This window comes from Pelobates fuscus, chromosome 3 (genome assembly GCF_036172605.1).
Source record: "Pelobates fuscus isolate aPelFus1 chromosome 3, aPelFus1.pri, whole genome shotgun sequence".
NCBI classification, from domain to species: Eukaryota; Metazoa; Chordata; class Amphibia; order Anura; family Pelobatidae; genus Pelobates; species Pelobates fuscus.
This window is the reverse complement of record NC_086319.1, coordinates 54,425,412-54,441,909: the sequence shown is the minus strand read 5'-3', so window position 1 is coordinate 54,441,909 and position 16,498 is coordinate 54,425,412. Positions and strand designations below refer to the sequence as shown.

The 16,498-nt window shown below is 43.1% G+C and overlaps 1 protein-coding gene across 1 annotated transcript in view; it reads right to left on the bottom strand.

Moving 5' to 3' along the window:
* The window catches only part of HMGA2 (high mobility group AT-hook 2), a 70,985-nt gene that overhangs the window by 40,214 nt on the left and 14,273 nt on the right, over nt 1-16,498 (bottom strand). The window contains exon 3 of the mRNA XM_063445139.1: nt 1,081-1,131. Coding sequence (XP_063301209.1) covers nt 1,081-1,131 — 51 coding nt within the window. The remainder of the gene's footprint in view (nt 1-1,080; nt 1,132-16,498) is intronic.

The following is a 16,498-nucleotide window of genomic DNA, read 5'->3' as shown; positions in this document are numbered from 1 at the left end:
GAGTTGGTTTAAGTCTACTCAGAGTTATTTACTATATAGTGTGAATTTACAGGAATTCAAAATTTAAAACAAAATAGCTTAATTTAAAATACAGCACATTTGGAAAGGGTTTCCAGTTAATCTCTTTTGCCCTAAAATTTTGCCCCCCTCCCCTGTTCGATTCCCAATTAAACCCGCCAAACACCATAACCACTACAGTGTAATGTGGTAGTGCCAAGTGTCCCTACTCTCCATTGGAAGTAATCAAACCGTTTTAGAATGATTTGACTTCTTACCGGAGGTCTGTCAGACGTCACTCCTTACCTCCACTACAGCCAACAGAGATCCGCTTGTTTAAGAACTTTGGTTCGCTCACCTGAGCCAAATCTAGCTGTGTGGGAGTAGCTGTTTGTCTTAACGCACCTGCTGAGATAGTCAGCTTGTGACTGTTGGTTGTGGCGGAGGTGGAAGTAGCACCTGGAGGACCCCTAGTAAGAAGGTAAGGATGTTCACCAGAGTTCCCTAAATCGGTTGTAGAACTACAACTCCCTTGATGCTTTGCATGCCTTTAGAATGGCAAAGCATCATGAAAGCAGTAGTTTTAAAATACCTGGGATTTAATTTTTTTGGCATCCCCGCTCTAGGTGCGGATAGACTATGGAGATCTGGCAGGGAATTCTTGGTAGTTCTGATCAAAATTCAGACTATTTAATGTTTGCATAGGCAGCATTTCTAATAAGTAGAATGTCACGTACCGTGCTCATATACAGAGCCTGGAGAAAGAAACCCCAAGACAAGTTCAATGGGTTATTAATAGATTCCAATAGAGATATTTAGCAGTTATGTTGATAAAGACTCACATTTTCCTTTAAAGGGGCAGGAGAGATCTGGTCTATGGATGCCGGTAAGAGACCAGGTTTTTTTTTTTTTTTTTCTCTCAAACCGCATCGAAACCATTTGGCAGTACCACTAAAATAAGCTACAGTTATTATGGTACTTCAAGCATCATTGTAATCGGAGTTTTGTTACTAAATAAGGTCATTTGATGAGCGAAGCCAATATCTTAAATGGAGATTATACATGCAAAAATATGATTCATACCCATTTTCTTGGACGGCCTCTTGGACGTTTTTCCCCGCTGGTTTCTTCTTTCTGAAAAAGTAAAAACATGCACAGGTTAGCCCAGATTACAAAAAAAAAAAAAAAAAAAAAGCGAGAATGATTTTTAATTTGCTGAATGCAACAGATATGATAAACATTAACAATGACTCTTTTGGGGGGAATGAAGAATATGTTTATCTAATTTGTATATATCATATTAAAGTAAAATAAAAAATAAACACTCCTCTGCAATTTCCATAGGTGCATTGTAAATTTGCTAGAGTTACACCAGAGAAGTTATATGCTAAATAGAAAGGTATAAGAAACTGAAACATTTACACAAAATTGTGGGTTTGGAAAAATTCTCCAGTACAGCGATTGTGACAGCGTTGCTAATTTATTGAAATATGTAGGGAACTGCACTCACTCCCATCAGTCAGAGCCAGGGTGCTTGCTGTACCGGAACCAAACACCAGATTCCCAAAATAGTAGAAGTAAAAGAGGTCCAGGCACTCCTTGGTTCAAGACAGGCACTTTTAGAACCACAGCTTTGCTATTTTAGTCTAAATTTTGCCAGTTTTCAGTTCACCATGAATTACTGTTAAGTGAACAAACCCCTGTAACTAAAAAAGACATCATTATGGAGAGCTAGTGTCTTGTAATATGAGAGGATGTCTACAGTGTTAAACAATCCACAGACGTACACCTAGATGGACAAAAGGTAAATTTAGCCCTACGAGTGAGGTGAAACAATTTCCATGCAAAATGTCAACTTTGGAGAGAAGCCAACCCAAGGGGCTACTTGGATGTGAGAAAAATTTGATTACCATTATGTTATTAGAGCAGAATGTTAGGGTTCTATTGAAATGCTGCCTCCCTCCACTTTTACTAATGTGCTCCAGTATTAAGTAATACAAATTAAAAAAAAACATTTGGTTGTTTTTTCGGTCCCCTTTTTTGATTATGGCACCAATCATTGTTAAAATAAAAAACACACACAAACACACACACACACACACACACAAAACATCACATGGAGAAGGTGCATCAAATTGGTCATGCTCCACCAAACCAATGCAAAAATGTAAAACATTGCAGTTTCACAGCAACAGTAAAGTTTTACATTGCCAGACAAAACAGTCATTGCCTAAGCACTAAAACCACTACATTAAGATGTAGGGAATTGAAAACCAAATTGCAGAACGTTAGGTGCCTAGATTGCCTCTTTAATTTAACCTGCACAGTGGTATATACCATTTTTAAGGGAATGCATTATCTTTCGGTATTTCTATGCATATGCCGAATTTAATACATTGTTAAAAAAAAAAACACGCCAGGCACCATAACCACTACATAACACTGCCGTGGTCATGGTGCCAATGTGCTCTCCCATCGTAAGTAATAAATGGTTTGTGTATAATCTGACAACTTACCTAGAGCCTGCAAATGCCAGTCAGAGCCTCTGGTAGGAGCTTTAGCAGGCCCTACTGAGTTAAGCCCTGCTGTGCAAAAAGCAATTTGCCCTTTCTAAGAAATGGTTTGCTCTTAGTACACCTAGAAGAGCCAGTTTTGCATCTCTGATTTAGAATACACGAATCTGAGGTTAAGAAGTACCACAAACTAGTAATCTTATTCTGTAAAGAATAATGATGGTTTATTAAAGAGGGGTTTAATACTAAAGTACAAGCAACTTATTTGGTTTAAAAGCTTTTGAAAACGAAAAGAGAAAGTGGATTTTACTCAAAATTATACTGTAATCTCTGTATAAAGAGTAGGAGAGTTTATAAGAGCGCTCTGAATAGATAGTGTAGTAACAGAGTGTTCGTTATGTTTAATAGAACGAAATAGTTTTGTGCCGTCTGCTTAACTGGAGTGGAAAATATGCTGCCGCTAACCTACAGCTGAGCTGTCATTTAAATTCACACTGTAAGTGTTAATTGAAAACTGCAAACAGAAGTGGTTTTCTTTTCCAGCAAGAAAAAAACACAACCTCCTGAGCTGCAGTCATTAAGAGCACAACATTAGTGCGGTCTTCTCCTAAATGTGAAATTTTACACATAACATCATAACTTTTACTCCTAAAGGTTATATTAAAATTATGGCATGGGGACTATTTTTTTTTTTTTTTTTGGGGGGGTGTAGGGGGAACATTTTCCCTGCCAATTAGAAGAGAACTGGTGCCAGGAGAGACATGCCAACCAGATGTGAATTAAACATTAGTCTTTTGGTCTGTGTATGCACGCAACTTGTTCAGATTTGAACATTGCAAGAGTGTCACACTACAGAATGTAACGAATCATATCAAAGGGAGTTTGATACTTGTAAATTAAAGTAATCGCGGGGGGGGGGGGGGGGGGGAGAGCAGTGGTTTGCTGAAAAACCACTTGTGGTCAGGTAATGATCAAATATTGTTATGGTCTCGTTAAGGAATGTCATGCTACTTAAAAAGGTGCCGTCACTTGGGTCCTGACCTCAACAGCCAAGTTTCCCAAGGACAGTTCAGAGAGGCCTCTGCTCCTCTAGAGCAAATTATCAAGTTCGGTTTATTTATGGCTAGCAGCTTCTTGTATTGCAATAATGAGGTTATCATTAGGAGGGTCATGACCAAGGGCAGGGTTGGACCTTTGTTTCCTGGGACTAGAGAGGCCAACTGCTCCACATTGTGGTTTGTCACAGATGAGAGAATCGCTTGGCATGTGGGGCCAGCCCATGCTGATGGATTAAGGACATTTCTCATTTGGGTACTATGTGGACCGACAACTGTAGCCATTAATTGTTCAGTGTTAAAAAAAAAAAAAAAAAATTATTAAGAGCAATGAAAAGGGACTCATCAGGAGATGCAACTTCTATCTACATGCAAAATGGAATAGAAATGGAACCAAGAAAGAATAGGAGAAAGAAAATGTATAAAAAAAAATTAGCATGATTGAATGTGCTTACAATTTAGAGACAAAAAAAACAAAAGACAAAAAAAAAAACCCAAAACACACTTTATAGATAACTACTACACCATCTATCCCATTTCCTCATAGTATATAATGGGTTTCCCTTCTTCCAAATGATTGAGGAGACACCTGACTTTCCTGCCGTTTCCTGGCTAGACAGTGTTCCTATAGCAAAGTTAGACTTTTTAACCATTTCAGTATTGCTAATGCTATACACAGTGTCTTGGGGTATTTATTCGAGAACCATTATGAAATCACAGCATCACTATAGGTCAACAGTTCGGAGACAAGGTGCTCAAACACAGATATTCATGAAATCACAAATAGTAGCAATTTATTTTACTTTTGTTAAAAAACAAAACAAAAACCCCAAAATTAAGAAAAGGAGAAAAATCCCCCCCCCCCCCCCCCAACAACAACGGGTCTACATTACTTAATACAAAAGACAAAAGGAAGAAACAATACCATCAAATAGGTTAGACACAATAAATGACAGATTACATAGAAATTTTAACATAAAAAAAACAAAAAAACACCACAACCGCAAAATTCATCAACGTAACAAAGTACAAAGCCTGCTTATTTCATAGCCTGTACAAAGACAGGAATGTAGGCGTAAGGGTAAGATAGCCATAGCCTCTTCTGGGTAAAGCTACAACATAGGATTCACACATGTGCCCCACCCACCCTTCCAACATGTTTACCCGCGAAGCCAACCAACCGCCCTTGGGCCCAACAGGTGGTCTTGGGCCCCCCCAACAGTTCATCCACAGCATCAAAGACCGCAATGGCTCCACTCAAGGAGGGCAGCTAACAAGCCCACTCTAAAGCCGAAGAGCCCTGGGTTTACACAGTAGGCGGAAATGAGGAGAGGCCCGGGTAAGAGGATGCGCTTGCACTACCACCATCATACCACACACCACCATCTAGAGCCATCAGCACTGACTGGGGTGAAGCTCCCAATATGGAGACTAGGCAAGCGGCGAGGTCCAGCGACAAGCAAACTGACACAGAGGCAGGTGCCAACACTGACCACAATTGCATCCACTGTGGAGTTGGATATGGTGCGGAGGGTGATGTTCCTGACTACCACTCGTCATAGATGGCCTCCTTGTGAGCTCAAGGTCCCGAAGGCCCCCTTCCATGGGGATGGACAGTGCCAGGCCCATTGAGGGTATAGGGTGAAGTGATGTCACGAGACTGTGCTCTTAATGCATATGCTGGGATTGCAGTATTACCATAAATGTTATCTGCTTTAAATAGTGGGGTGGTTCACATCTAGATATGTCTGCTAAAGATATGGCTACCTATTACTTACCCATGTTTCTTTTTGTTTTTTTTAAAACAAGAAAAGTTCAGTACCTCATGACTACTCATAACTAGGTCTTATTACGTTATGTGCTATATGGCATATTGGCATCTTGTCTTTGAATCTGCACTGCAAAAATAAAATTAAAATATTTTTTTTTTTTTTTTTTTTAATTGTGTGGTTGGTAGTTAATGAACCCAAGTGTAGGAGCTGTGCAAACTGCATCTGGCTACCTCTCTCCCTTGAAACAGGGGTGTTTAATACAGGATTGAAACTAAAACTGTACAGTTTGAAACAATTAACCAAACAAGAGAAGTTTATATAAAAGTAGAAGATATAAATTGCCAAAAAGGAACGCCAGTGGAATACAATCTAGGGTTTACCGGCTATGCAAAGTGACCTGACTTCATGTCACATGACAAATATGCCAGGCGTGTGAGTCTACAATTGTAAGCAACTTTTAATGGAGGAAATAAAAAAAAAAATAAAAAAAAAATAATGTTTCCATAATTGTTATGGCAATAAAACAAAAAAAAAAAAAACTACCTCAAAATTTCTGTTTTATGGTCAACTGGTTTTAAACGATAAGTAGAGGGATAGTGGCTTCAAAACAAAACATGGTCCAGGAAGGATTGTATGCATAAATTTAAAAAGTTATTCTGTAAGAAGAGAGACTATTTTATAAACCTACTAGGCAAACATCAGATACACTGACTTTATGCAATACAATGAATGTGTACCGTAATGGCGCACACAAGTGTAACTTAAAAAGTACATTCGTTTCCAGTTATGTGCTAGAAGAATGGATCGTAAATGTATGAGAGAGGGAGATAATTTATATCCATAAATACATACACACATCCTTCCCCTGTCCATCAATTCCTTGCCATAAAGCAAGCAATCAGTAAAGCACCGAGTCAACAATTGACTGACAAGCTGGAGGGGAAGAACAATTCTACGTGGGGGTTCTCCTGCTCTCTGACACAGGAAGTAAAGTGCGTGCGCAGTGGTTGCTAATTTTACCCCCTAGACAGCACGTGAAGCTGGAGAATCTGAAAATATAGTAAAATGAGCAAAAGTTAAAAAGTGATTGATGCCACTCCACTCGGACACCAATGCGCTGGTAATGAAGTCAGTATAATTTAGGATGATTGCTTTAGTAAGGGAAGTAAAAACAAATCTCTGTACAGATGGGGAAGGCATGAGTGCCCTGGTGCCCCACACTAAACGCCAGGCCACTCACTGCAGTTAGCTGGTAGTTTGGTAGTGGTTTTAGAGAAGTCTGCCAGACAGTTTAACGTTACATACAGCCATAGGGATCGAGGAACACATTAAAGGGACACTATAGTCACCTGAACAACTACAGCTTAATGTATTTGTTCAGGTATGATCTATAGCTCCCTGCAGGCAATCTGATGTAAACACTGTATTTTCAGAGAAAATACAGTGTTTACATTAATTGATAGGAATACCTCCAGTGGCCGTCACTCAGACGGCCACCAGAGGGACTTCCTATAATGCAGGGCCCTAAAAAGGCCCTGTACACGTCAGATGTATTAAAATACGTCTGACGTGTGCAGGAGAGAGAAGGCACTGTGTGCGCTCCTTCTCTCTCCAGCCTGTCAGCAGAGGAGGGGGGCGGGCAAAGACCGCGAGCTGAGCTGTCAATCAGCTCAGCTCGCGGCCGCGCACACCACGCGCAGTAGTGCGCTCAGGACTTTAGAGGGCGGCATGAATGCCGCCCTCTGAAGTATGTGCGCAAGTGCGGCGAAGCCGCGCATGCGCACAAGGGAGCAATGACGCTTCCAAATGGAAGCGTCTGATTGCTCCCTGCTCGCTCCCGCCTATTTCGTCATTTTGACAAAATAGGGGGCGCGGCTTCATGAGGCTCCCGGCGTTGGAACCAGGTGAGTAAAAGACTCTGCCTGGAGAGTCCCTTTAACTATTGTTTTTCATGAATTGTTGTAATGAGTCACATAAACAGTAAAATTATCTTCATCTGAACCAACGCATGTTGAAAATTGAATGTTTCGACTACAACAAGAATAAATGAGAGTGTTTGATATTGTTTAGCTTGATGAATTGCTTTATGGGTGAAGGGTGTGCCCTCTTATTTTTGTATCACTTTACAAAGTGCAGGTTTTAATATAAATTGGCATTATTATAAATTAACCTTGTTATACCTCCTGGCTGCCAGTCAACAAGTCCTGTTACTTCCTGGTTTGGTTAGTTCAGTGGAGATAAACCGAAGAGGCAGCAATTTATCAGAGCAACTGCTTCTTGCAAAGACTTCTCATTGAGCTGCATTGGGAAGTGTGTGATTGGACAACAACCAAAAGTCTGGGCGTGGTTACAAGGGGAGGATTGCAAAGGCAGCAGACTTTTGCTAGCACTTTTTAGATATACACCCCAACAGAAAAAAATGCATATCTACTAAATGGTGATTTATAAAATGTTTTTGCATGTTCCTATATCAAGGTGGTAAAAGCATATTCCCTGCTCTGTGAAATGCATGAGTTCACAAATCACTAAAATGAATGAAGTGTAGATATAGGTGTAATTTTTACAGACACGGAGGGCATTTGTAGGCAGAGGTCTAACCCAACAGGTCACATGGAAAGCGCAAGGCTGTACTGTATATTATTAAAGTAGCTGCAGACAGACCCACTGCATCTGAAGTGTAGATTAAAAGGCAAGTATATTTAATTTTCTTTTTGCATTTTAGTACATTACCTATAGAATGCATTAAAAAAAAAAAATCATTTTCCCTCTAGTTTCCCTTTTAATATAACAAATATAGGATTTTAAAGGGAAAATTAAAAAAGAAAAAAAAAAAACCCACACCACTCAAACTAAATTTGTAAAAAAAAAAAAAAAAAAAAAAAAGGTTTTGTCAAATATTACCCTTCCCTGGACAGCCATTGGCTTGCCTAGCTCTGTGGTCCTGTAGCAGTCCCTGCCTCTCCAAACCTGCTTAGTCTCCCAATAATGTGGCTGTTCTAGGGCCAGTCAGTGGAGGGGGGGGGGGGGGGCGGTGACCTCACACAGTCATTCATACAAGGGGAGAGGGATGGGGGTGTATTAAGAATGCTACTAAAGTGGGTTGGGCTGGAAAGGAATCGAAGTGATAGGATTGCAAATGAAGTGGGGTGTGGAAAATGTGGAGTTTGGGTGTGCACAGGATTGGAGGCTTTGAAGAGAGGACATTCAATTTTGCTTTGGGCTCCAGCTATAGGTATATTTCGTACCTAGCAACGTCCCTGCCCATGATATATTGGGAAGGAGTTCATGAGTGCTAGACAATGCCAGGAAGCAATTTTAAAAAGTTGTGGCTATTGGCAGGAATAAAAGCCGTAATTAACAGCTTTACAACGTTTTGATTTCTATGCAGTCCTGAAATATAAAGTCCTTGCATTTTGCTTGCACCGTGAAGATCCAGGTATCAGTTGATAACCGAGGCTCACCTCTAACTGGGGCCATATTTAGTGGCCCCAAACTGACAAGGAGCTGAATGCATTTTATCCATTTTAATTCACCCATAGTCCTAGCATGGCTATTTTACCCTGAATCCTGCAGTTCTGTGGTTAGTGAACTAACCCCACAGTTTGAGTATTATCAGACATATTGATTATTTGATCTAAATTGATATCAGGTGATGTTCTGAGTGATGGTGATTTCATGAATTACATTAGGACACTTACCCTAAAATTCATCCAGACCTGTGAATCATCTAAAAACAGATAACATCTTACATGTGTCCTGACTCCGGTCAAACAAAAACCCAACATCTACATTATGAATTTCCCAAAATTAGATAGATAAAGACTCTGAGGAACATACTCTAATCATTTATCAAGAGCATGCACCACTGGAGCATGGCAATGGGTTAAAGACTGGAGTACATATAATCAAAAACCTTCTGGACCTGTTCTGGTTTAGAACAGGTGTATGTAACTTTCGGCACTCCCGATGCTGTGGCCTACATCTCCCCTGATGCATTGCCAGCATTGTGGGAGATGCAGTTCACAACATCTGAAGTGCTGAACGTTGCCTACCCATGTAGTAGTAGAGTGTTCACACTGTTTATAGGCAGACTCCTATCATGTGACAAGGCTGGGGTAGGGCTAGTGAAGAAAATGGAGGCAACAGCACAGAGAAATGTAAACAGGTAACAGGAAGGGTCGGGGAGAGAAAAAACAAAATGGGGGGCAGAGGGAGACAACAAAATCTGGAAATGAGAAAGCGGGTGGGAACAGGCACATATTCAATATATAAAAAGTTGGGACAGACACACACCATTTATGAAGAACATTACCTTGCATACGCACACATTAATGCAAACAAACATACTCCGTCTGTACAAAAGGTTTTGAGCATTCCTGAACAAGGCTTTACATTGCACTCACCCATAAATATAGTGTTTTATTTATTAAACTAAATAGCAGAAATTGACAGGACAATTGCAAATATTAGTCAAAAATAGGGTTGTAAAAAACAATTCTTCATGAAGTAAATAAACCCCCATAGTGATACTGCATTGCATAATTGAGATATAGAGTAAAGACTATATAATATAATATAGTGTGGTTTAACATAAGAGGAGACTGTCAGATTTTCTTAGGGAAGGGGGGGGGAGGGGGTGAAGACCACTATTGGACAGGGAAGGGGGGGGGGGTGAAGAACACTATGGGACAGGGAAGGGGGGTGTGAAGAACACTATGGGACAGGGAAGGGGGGGTGAAGAACACTATGGGACAGGGAAGGGGGGGGTGAAGAACACTATGGGACAGGGAAGGGGGGGGTGAAGAACACTATGGGACAGGGAAGGGGGGGTGAAGAACACTATGGGACAGGGAAGGGGGGGTGAAGAACACTATGGGACAGGGAAGGGGGGGTGAAGAACACTATGGGACAGGGAAGGGGGGGTGAAGAACACTATGGGACAGGGAAGGGGGGGTGAAGAACACTATGGGACAGGGAAGGGGGGGTGAAGAACACTATGGGACAGGGAAGGGGGGGGTGAAGAACACTATGGGACAGGGAAGGGGGGGTGAAGAACACTATGGGACAGGGAAGGGGGGGTGAAGAACACTATGGGACAGGGAAGGGGGGGTGAAGAACACTATGGGACAGGGAAGGGGGGGTGAAGAACACTATGGGACAGGGAAGGGGGGGTGAAGAACACTATGGGACAGGGAAGGGGGGGTGAAGAACACTATGGGACAGGGAAGGGGGGGGTGAAGAACACTATGGGACAGGGAAGGGGGGGGTGAAGAACACTATGGGACAGGGAAGGGGGGGTGAAGAACACTATGGGACAGGGAAGGGGGGGTGAAGAACACTATGGGACAGGGAAGGGGGGGTGAAGAACACTATGGGACAGGGAAGGGGGGGTGAAGAACACTATGGGACAGGGAAGGGGGGGTGAAGAACACTATGGGACAGGGAAGGGGGGGTGAAGAACACTATGGGACAGGGAAGGGGGGTGAAGAACACTATGTGACAGGGAAGGGGGGTGAAGAACACTATGGGACAGGGAAGGGGGGTGAAGAACACTATGGGACAGGGAGGGGGGTGAAGAACACTATGGGACAGGGAAGGGGGGGTGAATAACACTATGGGACAGGGAAGGGGGGTGAATAACACTATGGGACAGGGAAGGGGGGTGAATAACACTATGGGACAGGGAAGGGGGGGTGAATAACACTATGGGACAGGGAAGGGGGGGTGAATAACACTATGGGACAGGGAAGGGGGGTGAATAACACTATGGGACAGGGAAGGGGGGTGAATAACACTATGGGACAGGGAAGGGGGGGTGAATAACACTATGGGACAGGGAAGGGGGGGTGAATAACACTATGGGACAGGGAAGGGGGGTAAATAACACTAGGGGGGAGAGAGGAATATTAAGGGAGGACACTAAGGTACAGGGGAGGGAAAGGAAAAGAAACACTGGGGTAGGGAGGGACCACTAAACGAGAAGGGAGAGGAATGGGGGGGCACTACACACACAAATATTCTTGAAATAAAAAAAAAATCTGACTGGCATGTATATTTTGTGCATTTACCACTTAAAAAAAACGATTTGCAAAAAGAATTTAAAAAAAAATACGGTAAATGTACAGAATATCGGTAAGATATCAGCTATCGGCCCGAAAGTTCACAGATGAATTGGTATTGGCTCTAAAAAATGTAATAAAAATTAATATCGGTCGATCCCTACAATCAATTGCTTTATCACACAGATGATATTTGTCTCAGCATGTTGGCTACATAAAAATTAACTTTGTTAATATTAGTTAAATATAATTTTATGTACAAAAAACAAAAAAAACAAAAAGGAAGTCACCTTTGACGAAACGCGTTGGATTGAGTATTCTAAAGACATTTTCGTCTTATTTTGATTGTATTTGTTTATTTATTATCATTTTTGGCACTTAGTGGTTTGTGACCAGCTGCTGTTCCACCTTCTGCACAGATTATTTTACCATCCTGTTCCACTTGCTAGTGGAGATGTGCTTGTTGATTGCTACCTGAATGTAAGTGCAATAAAATTGTTTTACATTTTAACAGTACTACTCTATTTATATACTTTTTTATCCTATTGAGGATTTCCACTTGAAGAGTTCCCTACTTGTTAATTTAGAATAAGTTATTATAGTGATCAAAGTGCCCCTTTAACTTCTAGGACTGCATAAACAAACAAAATGTATTTAACTCCTAAAAGAATTCAGCAGTGAGACTGCAGGGGCATGATCAGGGCTGGTGCTAGGATTTTTAGTTACACAGGCAAAGATGCATTTTTGCGCCCCCCACCCTCCTTAAAAAAAAAAAATTAAAAAAAAATGGATCTTCACCTGTGTGTCTTTCCTCCCAAGCCACAGGCACACATGCATAATTTTTCAGTCACACAGTCAAAGTCATACAGGTACACTGTCATACAAAAAGACAGAAATAATCAGAGACATACAGACACATACAGAGATATGCAGGCATATAAAGACATACATGCATACAGAGGCATACCGTCATAGAGACACATACATACAGAAACATACAAAGACATTCAGGCACATACATACATACATACATACATACAAGCATGCAGACACATACATACAGGCATACAAAGACCTACACACATACAGAGAAATACTGTCATACAGACACACAGACATACAGAGACATATAGGCATACAGAAACACACATACAAAGATATACAGGCATACAGACACATACATACATACATACATACAGAAACACACAGACACATACATACAGAGACAAAGGCATACAGTTACATACATGCATGCATACAGAGACATATATACAGACATTCAGAGACAAATATACATCCAGTTACATACAAACATACAGAGACATGCATACATACAAAATTACATACCTACATCTGTTAAAGCGTGTCCCCTGGGTGCATCCTGTCCTGCAGCCCAGCCTCATCACAGGGCGCCAGCTGCGCTGTGTGGGACACAGGGAGCAGGGATATGATGTCATTCATATTCCCGCCCCCTCCACACAGCCTGCGGAAGACACCAGCATAGACATAATATACATGTCTATAGACACCAGGGTAGGAGGTGGGCGGAGGCTGGGATCCGCAGGCGGAACGATAAGGGCTGCGCTCGGCCACGCTACAAGTATTAACCGGCTGGAGGGGAGTGCAGTGCGCTTCCCTCCTTCCGGTCAGCCTGATTTTGCGCCCCCAGGTCCGGTGCGCCCTAAGGCAGCCGCCTGGGCCGCCTTATGGTAGCGCCGGCCCTGGGCATGATCTATACACGAAAACTGCTTCATTAAGCGAAGGTTCTTTTTTTTTTTTTTTTTTTTTAATTCTTTATTTATATCGTGACAGGTTGTTCAATATCTTTTGTCGCACACAGTAATGGCTTACGCAGAAGCCGCAGTTTACAGGGCGTGTCTTGCACGACAGTTACTTTTTTGGCATTGTCACATTTTCAGTTTTTTGTAGAGAACAAAGAAAGAGAGAGCATATGACATAAGAAATAACTTAATAACCTAGTGAGAAAAGTGCTCATCCCACTTTGAGGCACCAAGGCTGGACACAGTGGTCATGCTCTACAAGTATCCCTTGGGATTCGTGCGTTACTCTGCATATTGTGTGACATGACCGTGACGTAAAAACGTGGTGAAACAAAAAAAAAAAAAAAAAAAAACTAGGAGCGTGTAAGGAGGGATAGGCTCCGCCACAGGGGGGGGGGGGGGGGGGGGAGAGAGTGCAGGGTTAGTGGGTATTGACATAGTCCTCCCATGGTTCCCACACCTTGATAAAGAGGGGGTATGTGTCTCGTACCTGTGCTGTGAGTTTATCCATTAAGTGTGCCTCTTTAATATTACTAAGCACCCTCTCCACATGAGGGGTGTCCATCTGACGCCAAGTCTGTGCTAGGGCACGCCTGGCTGCCAGATTGATTTTATTCACTAGTTTTTGTTCCCTATTAGTTAGGCTATCGATTGGTTTTGCTATCAAGAAAGTCCAGGGGTCTGGTTTGATTGGTTTGTGTAGGACTGTCGTTAGTAGTGTGGCTATGGTACTCCAGAATTGGACAACTTTGGGGCATGTCCACCACATGTGGAGATATGTGCCTCTCTCCCCACATCCCCTCCAGCATACGTCAGTAGATGTTTTTCCCATTCTGTGCAGCTTAACTGGGGTCGTGTACCATCGCAAGAGTGTTTTATAACACTGTTCTTGGTGAATGACACAGACTGAGGACTTGGCTGCAGCCTCCCACACGTCCTGCCACTCCCCACTTTCTAGTGTTTGTTGGAGGTCTGTTTCCCACTGCTGAATATAGGAAGGTGTTTGAGTCTCGCCTGTTGGCGCGCTCAGTTGTGTGTATAGGCGAGTAATGAGGCCGGCACGTGGTCCCTCAGACATACATAGTGTTTCGTAGAATGTGGGCCTAGCTCTGGCTGCCTTGGCAATGGTGGGTTTGTTGGCAAAGTCCCTAAGCTGTAGATATCTAAAGTGGTCCGTGGTAGTAAGGGGCGCTAAAGTCTTTAAGTTATCGAAGGTGCGGAACTCTTCTGCCTGAAATAGGTGGTAATACCGTTGAACTCCGGTGTCCTCCAGGCCTCGAAAGTCTCTAGGTGTCATACCTGGCGGGAACGCTTTATTGCGAAGGTACGGTGTGAGGGGTGAGGTAGGGTGCGTTAGTGCATATTTGTGTGCTGTTAAATTCCATACTCGTATGGAATTAAGGATAGCTGGGCAGGTTGTATGGAGGTCCGGCCGGTCTGGTTTAGGCACCCAGATCCAAAACTGAGGCAGGTCAGTGCACATCAAGTTTGTCTCTAAGTCAACCCATCTGCGGGCGTCCGGTGGGGAGTGCCACTCCACTATCTGCGCCAATTGGGCCGCAAGGTAGTACAGGTATAGGTTGGGGAGTCCGAGGCCCCCTCTACTCTTTGGTGTGTATAACGTGTGTCGTGCTACCCTATGTCTCCCTCCGGCCCAAACAAAGTTGTCAATTGCTGTCTGCAGGGGTTTAAGGTCATTTTTACAAACCGTCACCGGTAAGGCCTGGAAGAGAAACAGGAGACGCGGGAGGACGTTCATCTTAATTGTATGCAGTCTCCCTAGCCACGAGATCGGCTTGTCGTGCCATTTGTCTAGGTCCGTTCTCAACGTACTGAGCAGTTTCTTGTGGTTTTCAGTGTACAGGTCGGTGTGGGAGGACGTGAGTTTAACACCTAGGTATTTAATTGGTTGTGTTGTTATTTTAATGTGTGTCCTGCCCTGCAGCCACTGGACATCAGTGTCGGGGACCCCCAGCGGCATACCCACCGATTTAGCGAGGTTTATTTTATATCCGGCTACTTGCCTGTAGTCTGCCAGGATGTCAAGGACGTGCGGGAGAGATTCCCTTGGGTCTGTAATGGTAAGCAATAGGTCGTCTGCGTACGCCGAAATTTTAAATTCGTCGGAGGCGACCCGTATGCCTTTGATATTGTCGTGCGTTCTAATCAGATGGAGTAAGGGTTCTAAGGCTATTATAAACAGCAGCGGGGATAAGGGGCAGCCCTGTCGAGTGCCGTTTTTCAGTGCAAAGGGGGTCTGTTGCGTTCCCGGCACCATGACCTGGGCCATCGGGCTAGTGTAAAGTGCCTGTACCGCTTTGACAAATACAGTGGGGAACCGCAGCTCCTCAAGTAGGGCAAACATATATGGCCACAGGATTCGGTCGAACGCCTTCTCTGCGTCCAGTGAAAGGACCAGAGAAGGCATTCGTTTTTGCGTAGCCCACCATATCAAGTCAGTAGCTCGCCGTGTGTTTTCATATAATTGCCTAGTGGGAACAAAGCCTACCTGATCCGCATGTATGAGCTTTGGAAGAATGGGGTTGAGCCTCGTAGCTAGTATCTTGGCAAAGACCTTCAGATCAAAGTTGATTAGGGAGATAGGGCGGTAGTTCGTCACGTTAGAGTCGTCTCTATCTGGTTTCGGGATAAGGGCTATGTCAGCTGTTGAGAGGTCAGAGTTTGGCGAGTCGTTATCCATCCATGTCCTGAGCATGTTGGTTAGATGAGGTATAAGTTCTTCTCGAAAGGTTTTATAATATGAGCCGTCAAACCCGTCGGGGCCCGGGGCCTTCCCTCCCTTCAGTTCTGTTATGGCTCTATTGATTTCATCCTGATCAATGGGCGTGCCTAGGTGTGATGTTACATCGACCGAGGGTCGCGGCAGGTTAGCCTGCTGCAGGAAGGCGGCAACTTGCGCCATGTATGTGCCGTTTGTGGTCGTGAGTGTGGGGGAGTGGTCATATACCTGGGCTAGAAACGTCGTAAATTCCTTGCATATGTCCCTGGGGTTGGTTAAGACTCTACCATGTGAGTCTTTTATGGCTGTGATATTTGTCTCCCGTCGTTTGGGTCTAAGGGCCCGAGCTAATAATGAGTCCATTTTATTCGCTTTTTCATAGAATAAGCGTTTGGTGCGAATCATCTCTTTGCTCACTTCATCTATCATGACTTCTCTAAGTCTTCGTCTAATGTCGGTCACGACCCTGACCGTGTCCGGTGTCATGGTCTGCTTGTTTTTGGTTTCCGCTTTACGTAGCTGTTTTTGAAGGTCAGTGAGTTGTTCTACTTTTTTCTTTTTTAATAGGGTGGCAGTTTTGA